Raw genomic sequence first — 22,971 nt, forward strand, 5'->3', positions numbered from 1 at the left:
ATTTGGACACATTATTGATCAATTACAGTAAAGGGGTCGAATGCAGTAGCATCCAAACACACAGTAATTGTAAAGGGTGAAACGTAGAAAAATCAAAAACAAAACATGTGATTGATCTTTTAATGACATACAAGAGGCGCTTGTTTCCGACACTGTGAGAGCCCGCCGGTGTACCACACACACACCCCCCCCCCCACCACCCCCTCACTCGCTCAGCCCGGCGGATGAGAGCGCAGCTGAGAGACCGAGGCATCATCCTGCGTGGAAACAGCGAGGAGGGGAGGAGAGGAAACGGAGCGACGGAGAGATGGCGAGCGTCAACATGGGGCCGACACCACCGCTGCTGCTGCTGGGGCTCGCATGGCTCCTTCTGGCCGCGCTGACGCCTTTAGTCCGGGGTCTGAACGGCGACGAGGACCAGAACCAGGACACCGAGTGCAAGATGAAAAGCGTCACCGTGTCCGCGCTGCCGTTTCTGAGGGAGAACGACCTGAGCATCATGCACAGTCCGTCGGCCTCGGAGCCCAAGCTGCTGTTCTCCGTCAGGAACGATTTTCCCGGAGATGTCGTGGTGGTGGACGACCTGGAGAACACCGAGCTTCCCTTTTTCGTCTTGGGTGAGTTTTTTTGTGACAACACGCCGGTCTCCGCGCTTCATTAGCCGCTAATTGGACCCACAAAACCCCCCTCACTCTTTACTATTACACCGGAGCATCTGTCTATTAGCTTAGGCCTGGCTACAAACTATGTTTTCACTATTCTCAATTGCTATTCCCGCTATATGACTACCAGAATTGACATTTTAGCGCATGTATCTGCGTCTTTATTGCAATATCACTCCATGAAATGATGATAACACTGTGACTGGCTACATCAACACTTAGCACTTCTTGATGCAATATCAGGCCAAGTAGCATCCTCATGCTAACACAACTCCACTCAAAAATATAGAGAGCCTTAATTTAGTTTAAAATGAGCGACAGTGTAATGCTTTGTGTGTTCCTTCTCGTGTTTATCGTACCTAATGCTGGCATACACACGTGTTTCTGTGAGATACATGTGAGGGAATGTTTGTTTGGAGACCAAGCAGGCGTGCTACTAAACTTCTCTGTTGAGTTGTAACTCCTGGTCTCATGTCTCCATGTTAATGTTTGCTCACTTGAAGTGCTGGCTGTGTCTCAGGTGTTGTTAATTGATTTAAGACACGCGAGAGTTCACGCTCTCGTGTTAGTTTATATTCTTAATTTAAATTAGTTGACTCCTGGTTGCTACCCAAGGAGTCCACAATGAGTTGGATATGAAGGTAAGTTTGAGTACGGCGGGTTTGGCAGAGGCCGGTGAAGTTCGCATTGTGAAAGTTAGCTGGCCGCTGTCCATGGTGCTGAACCTCATCTGACCAGCTGCTGTGAGCAATGAGACTGCACCGTGTGGCTAAAGTCGTCATATTCATACACCCAGTGAGGATTTAGTGTGTGATAAGGTGTTGTTTCTGATGGCTCTGGGCCTGATCGTGCAAACATGTTGTTATTCTAATGACCAAGCAGAGTCAGCATTGACCAGGAAACAGTGTGTGTTGGCTGCTTTGAACTGAGCTGTTTCTCTTTGCTGTAACTTTTTGATGCATCTGCCTGTTTGAATTGCATTTTCCTACATTTACATGGAACTGTTTTATTGTCTGTAGTGAGTTTTAAATGTGTCAGATGTCTCTGAGGCTGCATTTTGAGCACAACATACCCAACCCAACCATTAATTCAGGCACAGAAAACCTCTGACTTATTTTTACTATTTGTATCAGGTTAGTCTGATGTTTCTGAACAGCATGAACGACACAGATTCTCCCCAGAACTTCTCATAAATACACAATTTTAGTCGCTGTTTAATTTATGTGGGGGATTTGCATTTTTCTCCTTTTTTTAAATTTATTTTTAACTCTGTTGGATATTCTTGGTACAAGGCTGAGACAGAAAGGAGTGAAGATGTGGAGGAAGAATAGGGGTTGACATGCAAAACTAAATTGTAGTACGGCTGCACTTAGTTTGATTTCTTGTTGTCCAGCATCTTAAACCAATGAACCATCTGTACTACATGGGGAAATCTGACATTTAAGCTGTTGCAGTATTACAAAAAAAATACATCACTGTAAATCCTACAGCTTAAAATCATTTGCATTCAGGATTTATTCAATCCCAGAAGCCACAACATCAAATGATGCTGAAATAGTTCTGAAAATACTGTGTGTATGGTTTTATTATAGCTGTACACTGAGCTGTGGGATAGAGGGAGATGCAGGAGGATGGAGACAAACAGAGCAACAACAACAACAACAATAAATAAGATAGATGTATAGCTACAATGTCAGTAATAATGGTAACTGTAGTGTAGTATGAGCTGTAACATCTGAAACAGAAATGACTGATTATTGAAGTTAATTATTTACCTTCCAGTCTGAGCTCTGCAGGTAAAGCAGTCCACATGTTGATTGATGTTACTGAGTGGCACTTCCTGCCTCATAAATGATCTTTGTTTGAGGTCAGACACGACTGCTAGAGAGAGCACTTCTACCTGAAGAGGGCTAACTCTCACTTTATGCTGTTATAGAGATACTAAATGAATCATGGTTAAGTTATGAACGAGGTTACAGCGTAGATATTTCTACAAACGTATTCATTGCAATGAGAAGCATCTTAATTAGAGATGCACTGATCACCTTTTTTTGTCAGTTCTGATCTGATTTCGATACATATTTACTGATACTGATTTTTATATTTGTATTATCATGACTAATAGTGATATTGTTGTTGGTACTAAAGGCTACACAAAGCTGTACTTTTGATCATAAATTTAAGCTCTGTCATCTCATCTGAACATCACCATGGAGACAATTTGTGGACACTTCTTACAGTTTAGTGTGAACGTCTTCACAGTGAGACTGAGCATGCTGAGAATGTTTAAAGTGCCCAATCATCTTTCTTGATCAGTGACGTGGATTGAGGCCGTCTGTCCAATATGCGAAACGTCAATATCAGACCCGATGCAGATATTATATCAGATCAGTCCCGTTTCTAATCCTAATGTTTGCCACACCACTGTTTGTTAATGAGAGAGACAGTATACAGTATAGAGAGTACCAGGTTTGGTAGAGCTGGGGAATCCTTTCAGCAACATGTCTGACCTATGAGCCACCTCTATGTGCCAAAATAATTTTAACACTCTTATTGGTAGTCACATATGAAGGACAAGCTGTTGTCAAGATGAGAAGCAAAGCAAGAAGAGCAAAAAAAACCTCATAAAATAACAACTGAAAGGGTCAAGTTTTTATTGGCACATTTCACTCAATAAAGGTACAACAGAGATAAACCAATGGTGTGAACAATCCCTCCCCAGCCACCCACCTAATGTCCCCTGGAACGACCTTTCACCCCCCACCCCTCATGGTGGTCTCAGTCAAATAAACATACAGTGAACATCTCACACTCCTGAAGCACTGTATCCTGAGGCACTGAGGTCATTATGGTGGAAGTCTGGGATGCAGCATCTGTCCACAGATTGAGAACTGTGGATTTGGCTTTATTAACCCTTGCTATGAATAATTCAAGCATCACTATATCATGGATATAGGCTAACCACTGCTGGATGCTGAGCGACTGAATCAAACCCTGATCTAGATTAATGTCAAAAAGAAACATATTTACAGATTCATAAGATCATATTGAAAGCTTTTTTATCGAATGTACGAAAAAGTTCAAAACTCAAACAAAATAAACAAGAATGTAAAAATCTAAAGCAGCAAACCCTCACATCTTAGATCCTCTAACAGGCAAACTTTTGCTCCTTTCTTGACTAATTTACCTGAAACTTTTTGACACTTGATGCTTCAGACGTCTTTGGTTTGTTACTTCAGGATTGTCCAGGATCTGTACAAAAACCTAAGACAAAGAAAGACTGTCAGACTTCCAATCAAGACGAGCGGCTACAACAGAGAGAGTCAGAGCAGAAACTTGACATCCGAGCTGCTGTTTTATTGAGTGGAAGCTAGAGAAAATAGACGTTGGAGAAGTATTACAGTACTTAATCGAGCCCACAATCGGCCTGATTCCCTCCTTCCGACAAACGCCAGCAAAGGCCCGATTATCTGATGGATCCAAAGATTATCTTGTCAGATTCTCCTGTGGTCTGAGGTGTGTTAAGAGTGATTTTAACCTCCCCTAACTGCTTGGAAGACGATCTGAGCCGCCCCGATTTGAAATTCTAAATAATAAACGTGTTAATATTTATGATCAGAAATCCTGTTGTGTGGGGAGAACACCGAGGACGGTCGAGCCGGACTAAAAATATGTCATGAGGAACCCTGCACAACATTAATCATAATCGGTTGTGACAACCAAACGAGTGTTTTTACAACATGTCCTGTAAAACAAACCACAATACAACTGACAAGGAAAGGAGTTGGACCAAAAATGTTTACCGTACACGGATGTACCAGCTAACAGCTAGCCTTATTTAGCTTGACCATCATGTTTGTGTCAAAGATTACACATTTTGAAAGCGGAGACTCTGGTTGTAGGTGAATGAATCGTTTAGCGTGTGGTGTCCTGAGTTGATCGTCTCGTTGCACACCACACACTAGAAGAACTGAACTTTAAATCTGTCATGATTTGTCGTCATGTGTGGGCTCTCATATTTAAACATGGTTAAGTGTGTGCCAGGCCTTAGCTTTGCGAGGCCACTGGAGATCTGCTCTGTTGTGTTTAACTTCACATCCTGCTGCAGAATACACAACCCCAACATGTGTGGATGTTTTAATTAAAAGTCACACTGATGTTGAGAGCCGTCCTGCGATGTTCCCTGATGGTGTTTTTATTATTGCTGACTGTTTATGCCATGAGACCGCGGTGACTCTTTGAATAGCTTGAATAGTTAATTTAAAGGCCTCATTTAGACGACGGTTAATTCATTATGGGGTGTGGGGGAAATAAGCTGAGCACTTACAGATCTCTCATGACTGCATTAGCAGTCATGAGAGAGGGGGGGGGGGGGCAATTGCAATACCACATTTAGCATCCCTGCCTCCTATCACCGACACTGGAGCCGCTACAGCCTTTAATTTATTTGTTTTCCTTTGTCCTTATGTAGCCAGGAGAACCCTCTCCACTTGTTGTTTTCATGTCTTCTCAGGAAACACAATCAATGCTACGTTAACATGGTGTGGCTGCATTGATAAGCAGCAGCACATGCATTGAAGTCAGTGTTTCAGCAGCACTGTGATAAGATGCCGCCTGGACGCTGGGGTGTGTAAACTCTGAACTCTTCCCGGCTGATGTTAAAGGCTCCTCTAAAGTGGCTGTTTGAGGATGCAATAGACTCGTTATGATTAATGTTGCACATGCTTCCTCTTGGCATATTTTTATGTCCCTTTTAACAGGATAAGAAAAACAAAAAGTCAGCAAACACACGCATCAATTGTTCAGGTGCTGAGTCATCATAAAAATAAATCCTTCAGATATAAACAAAAAGACTTGTTTCAATGTGGCTCCTAAAAATATCACGTTTGTTTTATTTCTTTACCGGAAAAATTGTGGGGATCTCACAAAGAGAAAAGAGGTTTAAACTGTCTTCCTACACGACGATTTATTTTGTGATCAGTCTACATGGTGGAGTTCGAGTGCAGCTGTGTGGCTCTTTTAGTTCTGTCTGTTTTCACTTTGTGGAGTTTGCACTCCTACTTGCTACAGTACAGTAGTTGAGCTCTCAGCCCGCGGTGAAAGTTCTGACAGACCCTCGTTCCTCGTGTCCCGCTGGTCACTCGTTGACTGAGGAGTCTTTCAATCAAACCCGCACTCCACCAGCTGTATTTATAAACTGTATACCAGCGTTTGCTTTAAATGCACCATTTTGACACCACGACAGAGAAAAGATGGTAAAAAGTGGTGCTGCCAGCTTCCTCAGTGTTGCTGTTTCCCAGCCGATTGCAATACACAATGAATGGAAGTGAATTTTCAACAGCGTCATGACACGGCAATGACGCTGCATGCCTCAGTATTTTATACATGTTTAGATGAAAAAATAGGCATCAAAACTGCGTCTTATACACCGGATTTTACCTCCACCATGTCAAGTGGCCTTTGGTCCCTCGAATATATATTAAATCTATTATTATAAATAAGACGACGGGAATAAACAGATTTTTGGGAGAATAACGAAAAACCTCGAACCATGATCACATTCTCATTATTGTGGCCCTTTATGTGTCTTTCATCCCTGCTGTAAAGTATTTGAAGTCAAAGGGGAAAGATGATGGCAAAACCACATCAGCTGTTCCCCCCCCCCCCCCCCCCCCCCCCCCCCGTCAGTACTTATATAGATTCAGGAAGTGCGGTACAAGTATTAGAACATTTAAAGGCAAACTCTGAAGTAGTTCAATCAGCCGTATTTTGCAAAGAAAACAAATAGTGTTTTTGAAACATACTGTTAGGAAAGTAGGTGAAGCATCGGTACCAGAATTTCCTGTGGACATTTTATAAATGTCTTCTCTCAGTAGTGTAACCACGGGAGTGTACTGCAATTTAAATGAAGTTAGCGTTGTTTCAACCCCCCACATGCACGGAGTGTGAAAGAGAAAAGATTGAGATTGAGCATCATTTTAAATGAGAGACAACTGGGGGGGTGGCTTTGACTTAAGACCCCCTCCACTTCAATCAGTTTAACACACAGTACTGTAGCTACAGCCCTCCTACCAGCAGCTCTGAGTCTTGCTGGCAGCTGGAGCCCGTCCATCTTCACGCAGGTCTGATCAGGGGATCTTATCTTCAGCTGACTCCCAGTAATTAGTTGAGATTCTGAAGACCTCCAGGAGACGGAGATCAGAAGTTTTTAAAAGGATGACCTCATTGTTCGACTATGAAACTAAAAGGTGGATGCTGAATTGTTTTTGGATGAGAGAAAATTGAATCCTGTTTTAGAGGCATGCTTTTTTTACAGCTCTTTAGCTTCTTTGAAGAGACATTTAAGAAGTGTATCTGCTTTTAAATGCACGCTTGTTCTTGTTTGTGTGTGTGTTGACTGTTTTTTTATGGTGCTATTTAAATTCCAATTTTTGTCCTCCTTTTTATAGTGGCTCCCTTTTTTTTTCTCGCCAAATTGCTTCTCTGTGAAGCCTCTAAAGAAGCAATTTGAAAAGAGGGCATTCTGTGACTGACAGTCACATCGAGCCACAGGACTGCAGCCACTCGTTAGTGTCAGAGAGAGCCGGCTCCGTTATTAGAAACTTACCCTTTTGGTGTCGTGCCATAAATTGTGCAGGAGGTGAGGTAATAAAGTTGCCCCCTGGGAGAGACTGGGAACTGGATTTGCTCAGGCTGTGATTTGCACATCTGGGCCAGAGGCTTGGAAGGAAGTCAGCCCTTAACTGCCTCCCAATTCAAATCAGCTCTCTGAACAATCACTTGGCTGGTACAACCCAGACTCACGCCAAAGAAAAATTATGTTTTTGCCCGTCTGAACAGAATTAAACTCTGCTGGTGCTTCTACATTACCTTTGGGTGCTGAGTGCAGCAATGCTTGAATGACAAACCATGAGCTGATTATCATTGTAGCCTGGGATTTATTTTTGGTAATGGACTAAGCGACTCATTGTACAATCATTTCTTAGTACACATGTATAATTTATTATATCATACAGATCACTATGGAAACCAATCTCATGGCAAACTTTGGAGTTTGAGTTTACTGCATAATGTAGAATTTAAGTCTCATGGGTACATGAGCTGCAGTCTCGTGTTGGTCTTTCCAAGAGGGGAAAAAAGGACGAGAATGACAATTAGCACAATATAATATATAACAAATGTTGGCTAAAAGTTAGATAGATTTAAACCAGTTATTACACCACCCAAACGCTGGGATAGCGGGGGTGCTAATGTGCCTTGAACATTAGTTGCCACCCGACATTAAAGAGAAGAAAAAAAAAACCAGACGAACAGCCAATCAGGATGAAGGGATATGAGTCGCCGGGCTTACAGACGTTTGGAGCGGAATGGAAATGCAGCCGAAACAAGCGATAGCAACGTTGAGTCTACCGGCTTAAAGCACGGAGAAAACCCATGTTGTTGACAAGAAAGGTCGCTCAGCTTTACAGATTGACAGTCCGACATAAAACAGAGTAACGTGCTCTGTAACGGCGACACCACAAACCTTCTCCAACATTTGAAACAATATCACCTGTTAGAACACAGAGAAGGAAAGAAATGACCAAACGTCCCAAACGAGTGTTGGTGGACTCACAGCAAGCAGCGGGTCGGTATACTGCCCAGCAGAAAACTGTCATATCAGCGTTTTCCATCTCCGTGCACTGAGCTTATGCTGGTGAAATGTTCCTGAGTTCAAGTAGAGTTTGGTCTGACACTAAAGAAGGTAAAACCACAATTAACCAACTGCTTTCTTCAGGAGTAAAAATACACCTTTCAATTTGAAAGAAATAATGATTTGATGTTTAATGTGATAATCGACTGATTTAACTATTTTTATGGTGATGACATTTTTAGTCATATCATCCAGGCCTAGTTTAATCTGGCTTCCTGTCTGACATTTGCCATTGCAAACAGCAAAGTCTATAATGTGCAGTGTCTAGAGCTGTCCCAAACGATTGTTTTTCAAACTATTAGTCTAGCGAATATTTTTTCGATTAATCGACTAATCTATCCCTCCAATTCTATTTTCAAAATGTGTTGCTGGCCTAGTGGTTAGTGTGCGCACCACATGTACAGAGGCTGCAGTCTTGGAAAGTGGTAACCTGGGTTTGAACCTGAACTGTTGCTCTCTCTCTCCCTGATTTCCCACTCTATCCACGGTCCTGTATCTCAAACAAAGGCATAAAAAGCCCCAAAAATATAGAAAAAGAAAAAGAAATGGGCTTTCAGACACTACATTAAAAACAAATCCTCTATCTTGTTCTATGTTTGATCAGCTGCTCTCTGCCCTCTGAAGGGGAAACCGTCAAAGGAAAAAAAAACAAATGGATGTGCCAAATGTGCCCTGTACCTTCACTGCAGAGTTTCTCTTTATTTCTTGTCCAGTAGGGTGTATCTTTTTGGATTCTCCCAAAAAGGAATCCTCCCATCTAATATGAGTTCAGTCGCTGTAATCTAGACCAGGCTCATTTGTCACACTCACTTAACATTTACACTCCCTCTGTACTGTCGCATGGACACAGCAGAAGTGGAAAATGTGTTGAACACTGACTTGATGCTGCAGCACGGCCTGTGCAGGAGGAACCGGTTCTGTAATCATTATCAGTAATGGTCGGGAAGACTTCCACAACTCTGCCAAATAATAGCACTCGCTATTATGCAGAACCAAATTTCAGCAGCAGGGTGAGACCCTGGTGTGAAACAAAAGGCTGCAGCGCAACCCCCCCCCCCCCCGAGCAATTAAAACTTCCCTCATTTACTCCGTCATAATGAATATGTTCCAGAGACTTCTAATTACTGAACATGGAGGGTGTCACAGACGCTTTGCTGAGCTTAGCGAGCACACAACTCTTATTAATTGGATTTTCACACTAGCTGAATTGCTTTTACTCAGTGTAGGTGAGTTATTTTATCTCAGCCCTCCTACAAACAGCTTTTTTTATCTCTTGGTCAGCATGCCTTTTCTTCAAGGAGCATGTTGGGTGTAAAACCTGAGTCTGTTTTTTCCGCTTTTATTTCTGGTGGTTATGTTTTATTTATCATGTGAAACCTTGCATCCTTCATGACTCTTGCTTGTTTCATAGGCCTATGTTCTTCATACTCAAGATAAAAAAAAAGAAGTACTTCTCAGTTAATATTCAACCAGAATTTGTTACCGTAAGTCTAATCACCAAACTGTTACAATGCTGCTTATTAGGGGTGCTGGATGGTCTTGTTGTTATGTCGTGCCCCCCCATGTACACAGGCTGTGGTCCTCGTACATGGAGGAAATATTTGTTTCTCATGTTGACATATTCCACCATTATAATAGCAAAACTTTGGTTGGAGGCACACTTTGCTATTTAAGATGAGTCAGGACACTTAATCCAACCTCTTAGCGCCCTGCGACTCACTTTCCTTAGCTAACTAGCTAAATGTCAGCTACGCCCCAAATCACATATTTTAGACAACATGTTCCAGACAAATCCAAAAAACAGTCCAGTGTTTATTTGACATGCCTTCATATCCAGAATTTGGTGGTCTTTTTTTTTTGGCTTTTACCTTTTTGTGACATTATTTAAAGGTGTTAAGATATCTAACTATCTTCCGTTAATGATCCAAGTGAATCTGTCTGTGGAGGCTTGGATGTGTACAAGTAAACAACAACTCACTGTTTACTGTTTAATGGTTTTAAAGTTATGTACTGTTTCACTGAGGCACTGCTTCGTATCACCAGCCCTATTCAGACTGCCGTTTCACACCATGATATTTACGCCCCTGTGACGTTTCAATCTGAATGTCGCAGAGGGCATAGTGGGGGGACGAAGTGATCCAACCTCTTCGGAGGTAGTAGCAGAGGCGTTACAGAGACGAGACGGGAGTGCAGCGCTGTGTGTGCGTGCATGTCTGACTTTAGATGGATGGATAGATAGATACTTTATTAATCCCGAGGGAAATTCAAAGCATCCAGTAGCAGGTTACAAAGACGTACATGACATGAAACATTTGTTAGAAATTAAACCACAAAACCAACGCCCCCCCTCCCATACATATATATTAACCTGAAAGAAATATTTAAAGAACACCCCTAGCTGAATCAAACTTAAACCTGTGCAATTAAAATGTGGAGCTCCTGCTGTGCTGTGCTCCCGCAACACCAAAAACAAATCTTAATTCAGACCGGTAAACCGATAATATGCCGTTGTAGAGTCAATATGAATGTACAAAGACGTGATGACAGCTTGACTTACAGCACTACTACTGAATTTACTGTCTTTATTCTGGTGAGAGTTTGACCTTAAACTAAAATAAACACAGGATATTTGTGCCCTAATGAAAGGAGAAATCACCAGTCAACCTACCCTATGGCCATTAGTGGAACCAAAACAGCATTGGCACCTTCAACAGACCCAGGCTCTGAGTCTGTACATGCATGCTCCATGTAGTGACAACGCTAATACTACAGTGTAGATTAATGAGCAGCAGCATCCCCGGAGCTGTCAGATGAGAAACCTCCCTTCACCACTGTTTTAGCCCAATTAGTCCCACCACACCTGGAAGAGGCCGGACAGTTAACTCTGACGTCCCATAGCCACTCCCCTCAATCCCCCCCCCCCCCACACACACACACACACACACCCACACACCGAGCAGAGCTTCTTACCTCCTTTGCCACATAGACCATCACAGCCCAAAACAGTCTTACATCCTTGTTGTTTTGCCTTTTTCCATCCATTAGTGGCACTTTTCTCCCCCCATCTTGAACTTTGTTGCAAAGTGCAAAAAAAAGTGTCTGGATATATTTTCTTCATTTTAACATTTCCCGTGTTTCTCGGTGTACATTGAGAATGGTCCTGTCAATCCAGGAGAAAGTGTGCTCCTGCAAAAACAAGTTAGATGGAACTTTTTCTTAAAGCTATTTCACAGAGTTTGTAAGTTTGCTCAACATACACTAAATCATCACAGACCTAAGAGAGATGTTCTCAACATTCAGAGTTTCCTTTTGCTCTTTGCATCCAGAAGCTCCCCCAGGACTGTCTGTTCCCTCCTCACAGACATCGTCCTCACTCAGAGATGCTGCCGAGAATATAAAACTTTCGAGGTACACTTCCTCTAAAACACCATCTTATTTTTTATGAGGGGCGGGCGTTTCTGAAGTCTATGTGTGTTTATGCTGTTAAAAAAGTAAAGAGCAAAAAGAAGTTTAAATCTATAGAGAAAAGATTAAAGATGAAGATATATAATAAATGTCACTTAGTTCTGCCCTGAACGGTACATTTCTCTCTCGTTATGCAGATATTTTCCGACATGTTGTCTCTATTATTAAACGCAGTCATGTCGGAGGCCAAGGACCGCGTGTGTACACCTGAATGATTAAAGGTTATATATGAGGCTGCTGCTCCACTAATTAAAACTTCTACTGAAGCTTCTTTTCATGACTCATTTTGTCTTCATGTCTGCTTATAATTAAAGGAATGAATCATTAGTTTGAGGGTGTTTGGATGGAAGCTTGTGGGAACAGTTACCTAACTCTTAAAGGTCCCTGAAGGTGGTGGTCTGCTAGTCTGATAAAGGAGCCTGCATATGTTCCCTCAGACCTATGTCCCCTCAGATTATTCATTTCTTCATCTGTGCCACCTGCTTGTTCGGTCGAGTTGACATTTTTCAATTTGAGTAAATCATGATTTTGTATTAAACTTGAAGGCAGGGTTGGTCATTTTCCAAAAACTAGCATGATTTTGAAAGCAGCATTTGGTAGTCGAAGTTTTTACAGGCTTACAACTGCTACAGATGACGGTTTTCCTTCAATCCTTTTTCAGAGCACATGAGTTATTAATTTCTGTCAGGCATTGAAATAAGAAGTATTTAGATGATAGGAACTGTATTTACTGTGATCAAATCCAAATGCACCATCATCTCCACCAATCCGAACAGACACAGAATCCCTCTGAATCTTTTTTTTTATCAAACTTTGTTGTGCTTTCAACACGTGCATGCCCTGGCCTGAAAGATTTAAATCTCTCAAATTAAAGTTTCTGTGCTCGGCTTTGTTGAGGGTGAAAAGGGCAGAAACGGTTCGGAGTGGCAGCTTAATTAATGTTTTCAACTTCTAACCTTAACCTTCAAATCATGTTGCCAGCAAAGGATTGGAAATGTTGAATTAATGTGTGAGACACAGAGAAATAAGAGGTGTTACTTACAGAACTTATTTATTATACACCCTGTTTTCCCACAAGCTAGGCGCTGAGTATTCAGACACACATTTATGGAGGTGAAGAAAACTAATAAAACATACAGGAAGTTTAAAGTGGCATAGATTAGAAGAGGTGACACAATTTAAAATGTCTCAAAAATCACAAAGTCCAAAAGTGTTGTTGTAGATTTGTGCTGCAGAGTGGCTTCTCTGTTCACTCACAAAGGATCTTTGACTGACTCACACACTTTCTCACAAAGAGCAAGGGAAGAGACAACTACCCTAAGCTTCAGTTTAAACAGTATGCATTGATAAGATACAGCCCGAGGTCTGACTCCGGTCATGTGGGTCTTATTTAAAAGCAATGGTCAGCAGCATCTGACAAAGCAGAGGCCATGACGCAGATATCAAATACAAAGCTTTCAGCCAGTAAAGATATAAAGATTGTGAGCCAGCAAAGACAGGTTTAGTTTTAGTATCAGAAGAGAAAGCCAAACACATCCAGTCCTGATAAAGGGCTCATTCAAAGAACAGAGTTTTAGAGGAGACTTTTTCAAACTGATTCTAATTCTTACCAAATCAGCACTTTTTAAAATACTCTTACTTATTCCCTCTCAGTCTGTAAGAGATTCTTAAAGGGTCAGGTACATTTTCATATTTGTTCGATGAAGATATAGGGCTGCTCGATCATATAGCAGAAATCATATTTCAGACTTTTTTAAATTGATGAAGAATATAATAAAACACGATTACTGATTGATTTTACAACATCTGGATCATCTGAATGAAAGTGTGAACACAAAACAAGCAATACATGTACTCTAAAATCCGTAATAAAAGTCGCACTGGTGGTTTAGTGGCCAACAAAAAACACTTTGAAACATTTACCACGCATCAAAAAACTTAAATATGGAAAAACTGAGTGAAAAACAGGAAGCGGCCAAGTCATCGCTGAATTTCAATTATCTTGTTTTCATGAACGTGGGAAGACAAAATTGTGATTGAAATGAAAACTAAATTAATTGCCCAGCCCCCGGTAAAGATAAAAGGTTATCACAATCTATAAAGGGTTAATTGTGTCTTTTAAAGTCTAATCATGTACTTTTTTGCATTTGTATGTGTGGCCGCTTGTTGTTTGTGTGAAACATTTTTCTGCCGCCTGTCTCGACCAGGGAAAATCGATTTTTAATCATAATGAGTTTATTTTCCTGGTTAAATAATAAATGTCTAAAGTTGATCATCCAAATCTAGCATTTTATAGCATTTAATATTGGTATGTTGATCGCACCGGTATAAAGGAGGAGGCTGACATTTTAGATGAAAACAATTGGAAACAAAAGCTGCGGTGTGAAAGCATACAATACATTTTACTGCCATGTCATTCTGGATCAGTCCAAACACTGCAGAATTACTGGCTGTTGTTGCTAATTCTATCCTATGTGAGGCTGCTCGATCTTTCCATATCTTATAAACGCCCACAGTTTATCGTCTACATCGGTATAAATCGAATAACCATCTAGATTGTTTTCCTGCACCGTGCTTTGTAGACATGTCAGTCGATGTCAAAGCTCTCTCAGAGTACGATGAGCCGCCTTATGAAGGCATGAGCTGTAAAGATTTACAGCACGACCGCTCTCATAGAAAAGCTTAAAAAATATCTGAGATTCATCTCATTCCCATGAAACTCCTTTTGTGGGCAAAAACACAAACAAATAAATCAGCAAACGCCCACAAACAGAAAGCCACACTCAAATACATATCTATTCCAGCCGCTCCGTTCAGGCTTGTTGATGTAGTTTTTAAAAAGTGCTGCTGCTGCCTACATGTGTTTTATTAGACTGTCAGGCCTCGAGAAAGAAAGTGTAATCTGTATGCAGGCTCACAGAGGCCGCTGGGAGAGGCACAGGAGCTGGACAAACAGTCAGACGCCGGCCTGAAATATTTCATCCTTGTTTTAAGATTAGGGCGGAGTAATTTATGGCGCCCCATGAACAAGCGGCCTTGGAGAGTTCTTAAAGCAAATACAATGAAAGATTGAGGATTCCTGCCCTTACGTGTAAACACAAGAGCGAGGAAAATTCAGCCACATGAAAAGAATCTGAAACAAAACTCCCCCCGAGGCTTCTCTGGATTAGCTTCTCTTAAAGGAAGCATACATGGAGCTTCTTGTGGAGAGTTTTCTTCTCCATTTCCCCCTCTGATGTCCTGATTTCATCACCTCGGTATAAAAGCAATACATCTTAATTTGCTACTGTCATCAGAGGCTGGCCTCGAACTGTCAGTCCAACCTCAGGGGGGGAGAGGTGTTACACACAAGAAGGACGTCGGTTCAAAGGCGGTTCCTACGTCCACTCGTTTTCTTCCGGGGCCCGTTAGGTGGAGGTTTGATTGAAGTCCTTACAGCCGGGGTTTGATTCTCCTGATGTGTTGGATTTTAAAAAACTCTGAAGTGTTTGACCAAGCTCGACTTTGATATGTGTAATGTCTCGATAACCAAGCTGACTTTGATCATCAGATCAGTCAGAGTGGTTGAAATGGGTACTGCAGTCCAAATTCAAAACATTAAAGAGAGCTGTCCAAATTATCATTTCATCATTATCGGGACAAAAGTGTTACAAAAAATCATGTTGCAAAAGTCTGAATTGATTTCAATTAATGTGATCATTAATTTTATACAAACAAGAAATGATTTCAGCACATTTGACTGGTTTCTATCAGCTACCAGCAGATTAATTGGTGCCAATTAAAGGCTTACTGTGCGACTTTCAGAGCAGATTTTCAGAACAAAACAAGCGCTGTCCTCCTCTCCTCCTGTCTGCACATGCCCCCCCCCCCTCCCCGCGCCCCCTCCCATCCTGTTTCATCATTTGAGTCTCGACTTTCTATGAGAGAAACAGACTAGTGATGATAAATATCTGAAAACAAGAGTATGTGATACATTTCAAGTAATGATGTGCATCTCAAAGTCGATTCTGTCGTTGTATGTTTTTTTTTTATTTATAGGCCATAAAAAGTATTTTGTTCGGTTTTGAAGGTCTGTTGGTACTTCTTCAGTTTTACTTTTCCAACAACACTCTGTTGTAAAACCCGAGACACAGCTTCCCTGAGTGGGCGGGGACGTCTAAATGGTTGGATAGGGAGGAATTCACACACTCCACTTTCTTAAAGATTTTAATTCCGTTCTGCAGTTTCTCTGCTAACTTTCTTTTAATCCTCGACTGCTTTAAACAGTTGGTGTTCAATGTCACACAGTTCATCAACTCACTTGACTCAGTTTTAGATTTTCTGTCTGAGCAATGCTCACATTTCTGACTCCTTTTTCAGTGTGCAGTTTACTGGCTTGATATGTGCTACCTACTGGCACATCTCAGTCTCCCTTTGGCATCTCCTGACCTTGTTATGTCAGTCTGTCAGACTGAAGCGAGGGGGGGGAGTATGGTTACTTAAGATCAATCAATCACAATCAAAAAAAAGTGCACAGACCTTTCCTCCTGCTGGCTCAGAAAACTGTTTAGAAAGTGAAAAAATCTGTTCATTTGCTCTTGGGTCAGAGGTGTAAGACAGAAACTGGCCTTGATATGTCAAAAGCAGCACGCTCGTAGAGTGAGGAGGAAGTCCAACTGAGATCTCAGATTTGACTGCAAGAGTTTGAACAGGTATTGGATATATGCGGTCATAGGTTTTAGGACATATTGTAAATATTAGGACACAACCAATATGGGATTTTAGGAGCTTATACCGATAATATGAAGAAAGAAATTAGAGACCGATTGACGGCCGATATCTTTAGACCTATCTTCAATCTGTAAAGGTAGTTAAGATTTATACATTTATTTTGTTGATCCCTCAAATACAGTTACCATACACTTATGGAAACAACATATAGAAGATATCGACACTCAACTGGATAGTAACCGCGCATGTACGTACATTTCTACTCATTATAATAATAATAACCTTTATTTATAGAGCACGTTTCTAAAACAAGTTACAAAGTGCTTAACAAGGAAAGCAATAAAACAAATGCAAAAAACAGGCAGGTCATAGAATTATAAACAAGGCAAAGATTAAGAAAAAGCAAACACTTTAAGGCATAAAATCTATTTTAAAGAACTATAAAAGACCTACAATTCTAGAAAGTCTTGTCTTATGAAGGGATTTAAAAGACATCATCCATTCGGCTGACCTGATGACCTCGGGCACGTCGTTCCACAGTTTTGGAGCCCCCAAAGCAAACACTTCCGTCCACTTTTGGAAAATTTGGATTGACTAGAAGACCTCTGCCCGAGGATCTCAAAGTGCGAGTCGTCGCAAATGTTAGTAAAAGGTCTGATGTCTAGCTGGGAGAAAGACCATGGAGAGCTTTAAAAGTAATCAGTCAAATCTGATCAGGAGTGATGTGCTTGTTGTAATCCATATAGCGCCCTCTGCTGGTGACGGCCACAAACAGAACTGCTAATCGAACTATAATCAAATGAAATGCTATTTGACAGGTGATTAAATATTGTAATATCAACACAGAGCTGTGATAAAATTAGCCGATATGCTAATATCGGCCGATAGTATCGGCAGGCTGATTTATCGGTCGGGCTCCAGGTAATAACCTGAAGCTGTTAAAGCAAATTGACTTTATCTTAATACAACATTTCCCTTTCATTCCCTCACACCTTATTGTCCATTGTCCATTATTTGAAATAATTGACCTACTCTTGTTTTTCACTGAGCCTCGTCGCAGGCTCTCCCTGCACGCTGCCATCGCAGACAACTCATTTTCACAAGACTATCACAATGTGTATCACCATCCCTCATAGCAGCATTGATTAGGGGCTGTCCCCCTAATTGTCAACTAAATGACACAGATAATGGCGGGCATCACATTATCGTTCTTAATCAGTAAGAATGAAGCAGCACATTATCATCCAGCCACAAGGAATGTTCTGGTACGAGAGCTGTTTCTCTCCTGCAGCCGGATATGATTAAAAACCTGCTCTGGATCGAGGGCTGATTGGTTCAATCGGGAGTAATCCTTCACTTCTGGACAGGATGTTCATAATAACTCAATATATTAAGGGACTTTATTGGCACAGTGGCAACATGAAACTTGAATCATTGAAATTGGCTTGCAGTGTGGAAATGATCGTCTTCATTAAGCCCTCGCTGTTAAGAAATGAATGTTTCAGCTCATAAAAGTTGGAGCGAAAGTTGGCAAGAGAAAAAGGGATAAAGATTTTGAAATATTGGTGACGTGCTCAGGTTTTTATCTTTAGATGTGATTCTCTCCATCCTTCCTACCGGTTTTGAAACTACACGGTATCAGACAGACGGAGCTCCGGACTCAGCCCAGGAAGCTTCTTTCTCCCCGTGTCTATCCCTTTAAGCCTCTTCAAGAAGCAAACAAAAGATATGTGCAGGAGGCGAAAGTCATTTTTTAAAGCACTGTACACTGTCTCGTGAAGTCACCTGGTCGACCGAGTCAAAGGCGGATACAGGATCGTGGAGTTGAAACCAAGTGAATTAATGGGTAATTTATTTTTGATACAATGTCACGACTCGCCTGAGGCCGGTAGTAAGGCTGTGCCAGACGGCTGCAGATGTGGCTTGCATACCAGCCGTGACGTCTTAGTGAAATATTTACATGGTCATGAATTTTCAATTTGTCAGGGATTGCTCTCTTGGAGAGCTTATCACCTATAAACCATGCAGGTGGTTAAAACATAGAGCTTATTTATTACATAATGGATGGTGACAAAAAAGGGGGCTGGGGATAAACGGGGGCAAAAGTTTAACAAAGCCCTGTTGGAGTGCAGCGGATGCTACATGTTTAAACACTTTGCAGTGACGTGCAGTAATATTTTATTTAAATTCATTTTAATGGGAGAGAGTCAGCGGGTTTATTTTTATATGAACATAACCTCTCAAAAGTGTCATATATGTATCAAATACATAACTTTGGTTGACACTGATTTGTACTCGCTATCTGTGATAGTCAGTCGATGTGACCTGAAGTACGTCATAATGCCACTTTTGTGTCGTTTGCTGCAAATCAAAACTGCCTGTTATCTTGTTTTCATGACTAACCTACAAAAACAATCTGTCTGATATCACCGTCAGTAGTCTGAGGACTGCCCACCGTGCACACTGTGTGTCCTCTACATGTCTAAACGCTCAGGCTACAGGTGACCCTGCTGCCGTCACAGACACACCAGCATGACGCATCACATAATAGAAATGAGTGTATATTCTTCTTCCCTGTGCACGATGATACTGTGGCCACATTCATTGACTGTTCACAGAGCGGGTGTGGTGCTGATTGTTTACTTTGAGCAGCTTCTCCTGCAGCACACACAGTGTAGTGTTGTGTAAGTCAGAGGTACTTCAAAACGTTAAAAAAAGTTAGAATCATGGGGCTGGTGATGAAGACTTAACTTCTAGCAATAGTTGATGATGTACTAGTCTAACATTAACAAGCCATACATTTGAAGACACATGAAGCTCCACTCATTCTCTCTCCGTCTTTCCTCCTCATAGCGTGTATATCAGACAAGCAGCAACCTCCGGTCTTGAAAAAGGAAGCCAAAGCAGAAATGCAAAATCTTGCAGTTCATCAAGTGTCTGCTTGAGGCTCCAGGAACACTGGAAGTCCAATCACAGCCTGTTTTAACAGCATAAATAAACAGCAACATACAGCCTGGTACAAAAAATGAAATAGGTCTGGTTAGTTATTGTCATCACTGTAGGGGGGAGGGGTTGGAGGGGGGGGGGGGGGGGGGTTAAACCGTTTGGGGGGGGGTTAAACCATTTCTGTTTTGATTTTGAAAACGATATGTTATCCAGAGTTAGGTGCGTAGCTGACAGGATTGACAGGTGGGCCCGACGTAATGGCAGCTGTCAGCCTGTCGTTAGGTTGACTGAAAGTCTAAGGGGTTGGATCCAGTATGTGAGTTTTCTAAACCAGAAAATTACTTAAAAATCCAAATAATTAAAAGTAAAGTTTAATTTCCATTTTTTCTTTCTGTCACTTTTTTTCTGTTATGTTATCACCACCAGTGTTGGTGCTTGGTCTCAAACACAGCAAGCTTTGCTAACGACTCAGTAGGGAGTCTTCTGTCTTGTCGAGCAAAACTTTCAAGTTTCTTCCTACCTGCAGGAACAAACCAAAGCATCAGGAAGTGTAAGAACCCCCTGGAACAGGCGGGGAGGTAGGGTGGCTGTATGTGCGTGTGTCTTCAGGCATTCCTTAAACAGGGTTTGACATTAAGCTGATGATTAAACCCCTCAAGGGTGACAGGTGAGGAGAGCAGGAGACAACCGAGAGAGGGAGCGAGTGACAGCTGACACGAGAGAAGGCAGAGGAGGTGACAGAGAAGGAGACTGAAGACGAGAAGAAATAGTGAAAGAAGGATAAGGTCAAAAGCAAGAGGGGACAAGAAGTTAGAGACGGAGGAGGAGATTTTCTCCGGGAGTGGATTGAAAGACAAACAGCGAGTGGATCTAAACAGATGAGTGGCAGTAATTCAGTCAGAGCTCAGGAGCCGCTGCTGATGAGGCTTGTCTTTGTTTGCACAGCGCTAATGTAATTAAGATACAGTCATTCTCGATATCCGAGCCCAACATTTCTTATTTACTGCTGCTGTGTCCATGAGCAAGAACACCAAAGCAAAGCATTAAGCAGCTGTCGAGAGGTGAAATGTGTGCACAGAGGCCTCGTGCTCTCCTGTTATAGGCCATTTGAATAAAGCATTCCACCAACGTCTCTCGCTGCTATATTGCACTGCACACTATTTTGTGCTACGAGATTGTGCTGACCTTGAAAAAAAAAAAGAAGTGAATTACTAAACCCTAAAAGTACACAATGGAAGCAGCACATTTAATCATGCCGTATTAGAGGCTGAATGCTGGAAAATCAGGTATTCTCCGTGCGTACTTGGAACATGTAAAAAAAAAAAAAGTGAAAGTCTTGATATGTCTCTGTAGCTGTCAGAGGATTGGAAGACCTCAGAGGTGGGACATGGGCACATTTCTGTTTGATGCTTTCCGGAGTCGCCTGGTCTTGTAATGGTTTCTGCACACACTATGGGGTGTCTTTGTTCGCTTCATGCCATCGCTGGCTGACCAAGATGGAAAATGTGCACCAGCCAAGTGTTGATGCATGATGTCATTGGCTGGATTTTTGATGTTATTTTTTCACACTTCATGTTTTTTGCCACCTCCATGGCTACAGCAGCCGGCGTGAAGACACCCATTTAAATATGAATCATCTCTCTCCTGGCTGTATCTGAAGATGGTGGACAGAGGAGAGCATGGACAAAAAAGTATATTATTGATGAAGTAGAAAATCAGTTCATTTTGACTATATTTAGTATATTTATTTGCCAGTAGGGATGGGTACGAGTACAGTACTCGTTGTTAGTCCAGCCCGCAGAAATGGCTGGGCCCCTGAAAGGCCCGGGGAATGGGCCCTCCCAGGATATGATCTAAATAAATGTATGCACATTCGATCAGTAGTGTTAGTGCTAGCCTCCTGGCTAACATTAGGGCCCGCTTACGTCAGCAACATAAAAAAGAAAAGTTCATATCTTTTGCAGAATTTGAGATTTACATTTTGAAAAAGGCAACCTGTTACTGAAGCAACAAAACATAAAATGTGTTTTTGTTGCTTTAAGAGGTCATGGTGAGTAGTTGGGTTTAAATGAAATTTGGTAATTTTTGCCTTAAAGTAAGATGGACCATGTTTTTACTGACCTCCATGGACCCTCCCAATGTGACTGGGCCATAGGAAAGCTTTCCCGTTTATCCCCCCCTTACGGGCGACCATACAGTTGTGGCGTTATCAACGGGCAGTCTCACTTCATGTCATTTGCTAATCTTGTTAGCATACATAGTTGTGACGAAACCAGAGCGAAGAAGATTGGCTTATATTGATACAAGCAAATCATAATGCTCCTATTAAGTTGTGTAGAAAGAGAAGGCTTTTCGCTAGCCAATGTTGTTCGTCGAGCCGGTGTACAAGCTGCCATCACGGCTAACCGCAGCTACCAGAGCAGAAATGATGAAGGGGGAAAACGCAGTAGAATTGCGACATGTCTGCCATTGTGTTTTCTACTGTAAAAATATTTAATCAGCCAGTACTGGAGTAGGCGTACTCATTCATAAGGTATTGGGAGTGCATATCTATTTAGATTACTGTAAATGCCCATCCCTCTTTTCCACTTAGGACAACACTCTCTAAACGCCCTCAATGATGATTTTAGATTTTTTTTTCCATGGAAGAAAACAATTTCTGTTCTGGTCCGTGTTTTGAGACTTTGGAGTATAACTGCATCTCTTCCATGCATAGAAACAACTTCAAGGTACATTTGGTTGGGCCCACATTTGTGCAAACACTAAATCTTATTATCTTTCATATTTTCAGCTTGGCTAAAAACTTTGACGCTCGACTGTCCCAAGTCTTTGAGTTCTTCCAGGTTTACATTTCAGCAGCAGGGAACTCCGTTTAGTGGACTTAATGCAGTGTGTGTGTCACCTTCACACCCTTTCCTTACGACTGATTGAGCACTGGAACATATTTCTGCTAAAAGTCCTCTCTGTGAAACTGCAGTGTGTAGTATCCAAATAAAGCTGATGCTGCTGTTTTTTCGGCCATATATCTTATTTAACACATATTTGCACATGGAGGGTTACACTCGAGGTTGCAGATCTAATAAAAGGAGCGTGATGGAATATTCAGTACATTAAGTTCATGGAGATGAGCTGGCTGTCGACGCAGGGTGGTCCATGGATTGGGTCTACATTCATCCCCATTTCTTAGAGAGAGTCAGGCGGCAGGTCTTTGAGGGGGTAGTATTACATCGAACAAGAGAGACGTCAAACGACAGCTTGAGGTTACAGCGACTACTTTAGACGACGATAATTCAGTCGGTAGGGATGTACCGTCTAGATCAGGGGTTCCCAAACTTTTCATCCCACGACCCCCAAAATAACGATGCGAGAGACCGGGGACCCCCACTGTCCATGGAAGTGGTTAAAGCATAATGTTGCACACAGCAGCACGCACTAATGGACCTATCCAAACACTGACATTAGAACAACACTAAAAAATAAAGCAGCTTTAAAATA

At 41.7% G+C, this 22,971-nt stretch overlaps 1 protein-coding gene across 1 annotated transcript in view; it reads left to right on the forward strand.

The window, feature by feature from the left end:
- Window positions 1-219: 219 nt before the first annotated feature.
- Window positions 220-22,971, forward strand: part of astn1 (astrotactin 1) — a 412,066-nt gene continuing 389,314 nt past the window's right edge. The window contains exon 1 of the mRNA XM_061043889.1: window positions 220-617. Coding sequence (XP_060899872.1) covers window positions 308-617 — 310 coding nt within the window. The 5' untranslated portion in view covers window positions 220-307. The remainder of the gene's footprint in view (window positions 618-22,971) is intronic.

Source organism: Labrus mixtus, chromosome 8 (genome assembly GCF_963584025.1).
Source record: "Labrus mixtus chromosome 8, fLabMix1.1, whole genome shotgun sequence".
NCBI lineage: Eukaryota > Metazoa > Chordata > Actinopteri > Labriformes > Labridae > Labrus > Labrus mixtus.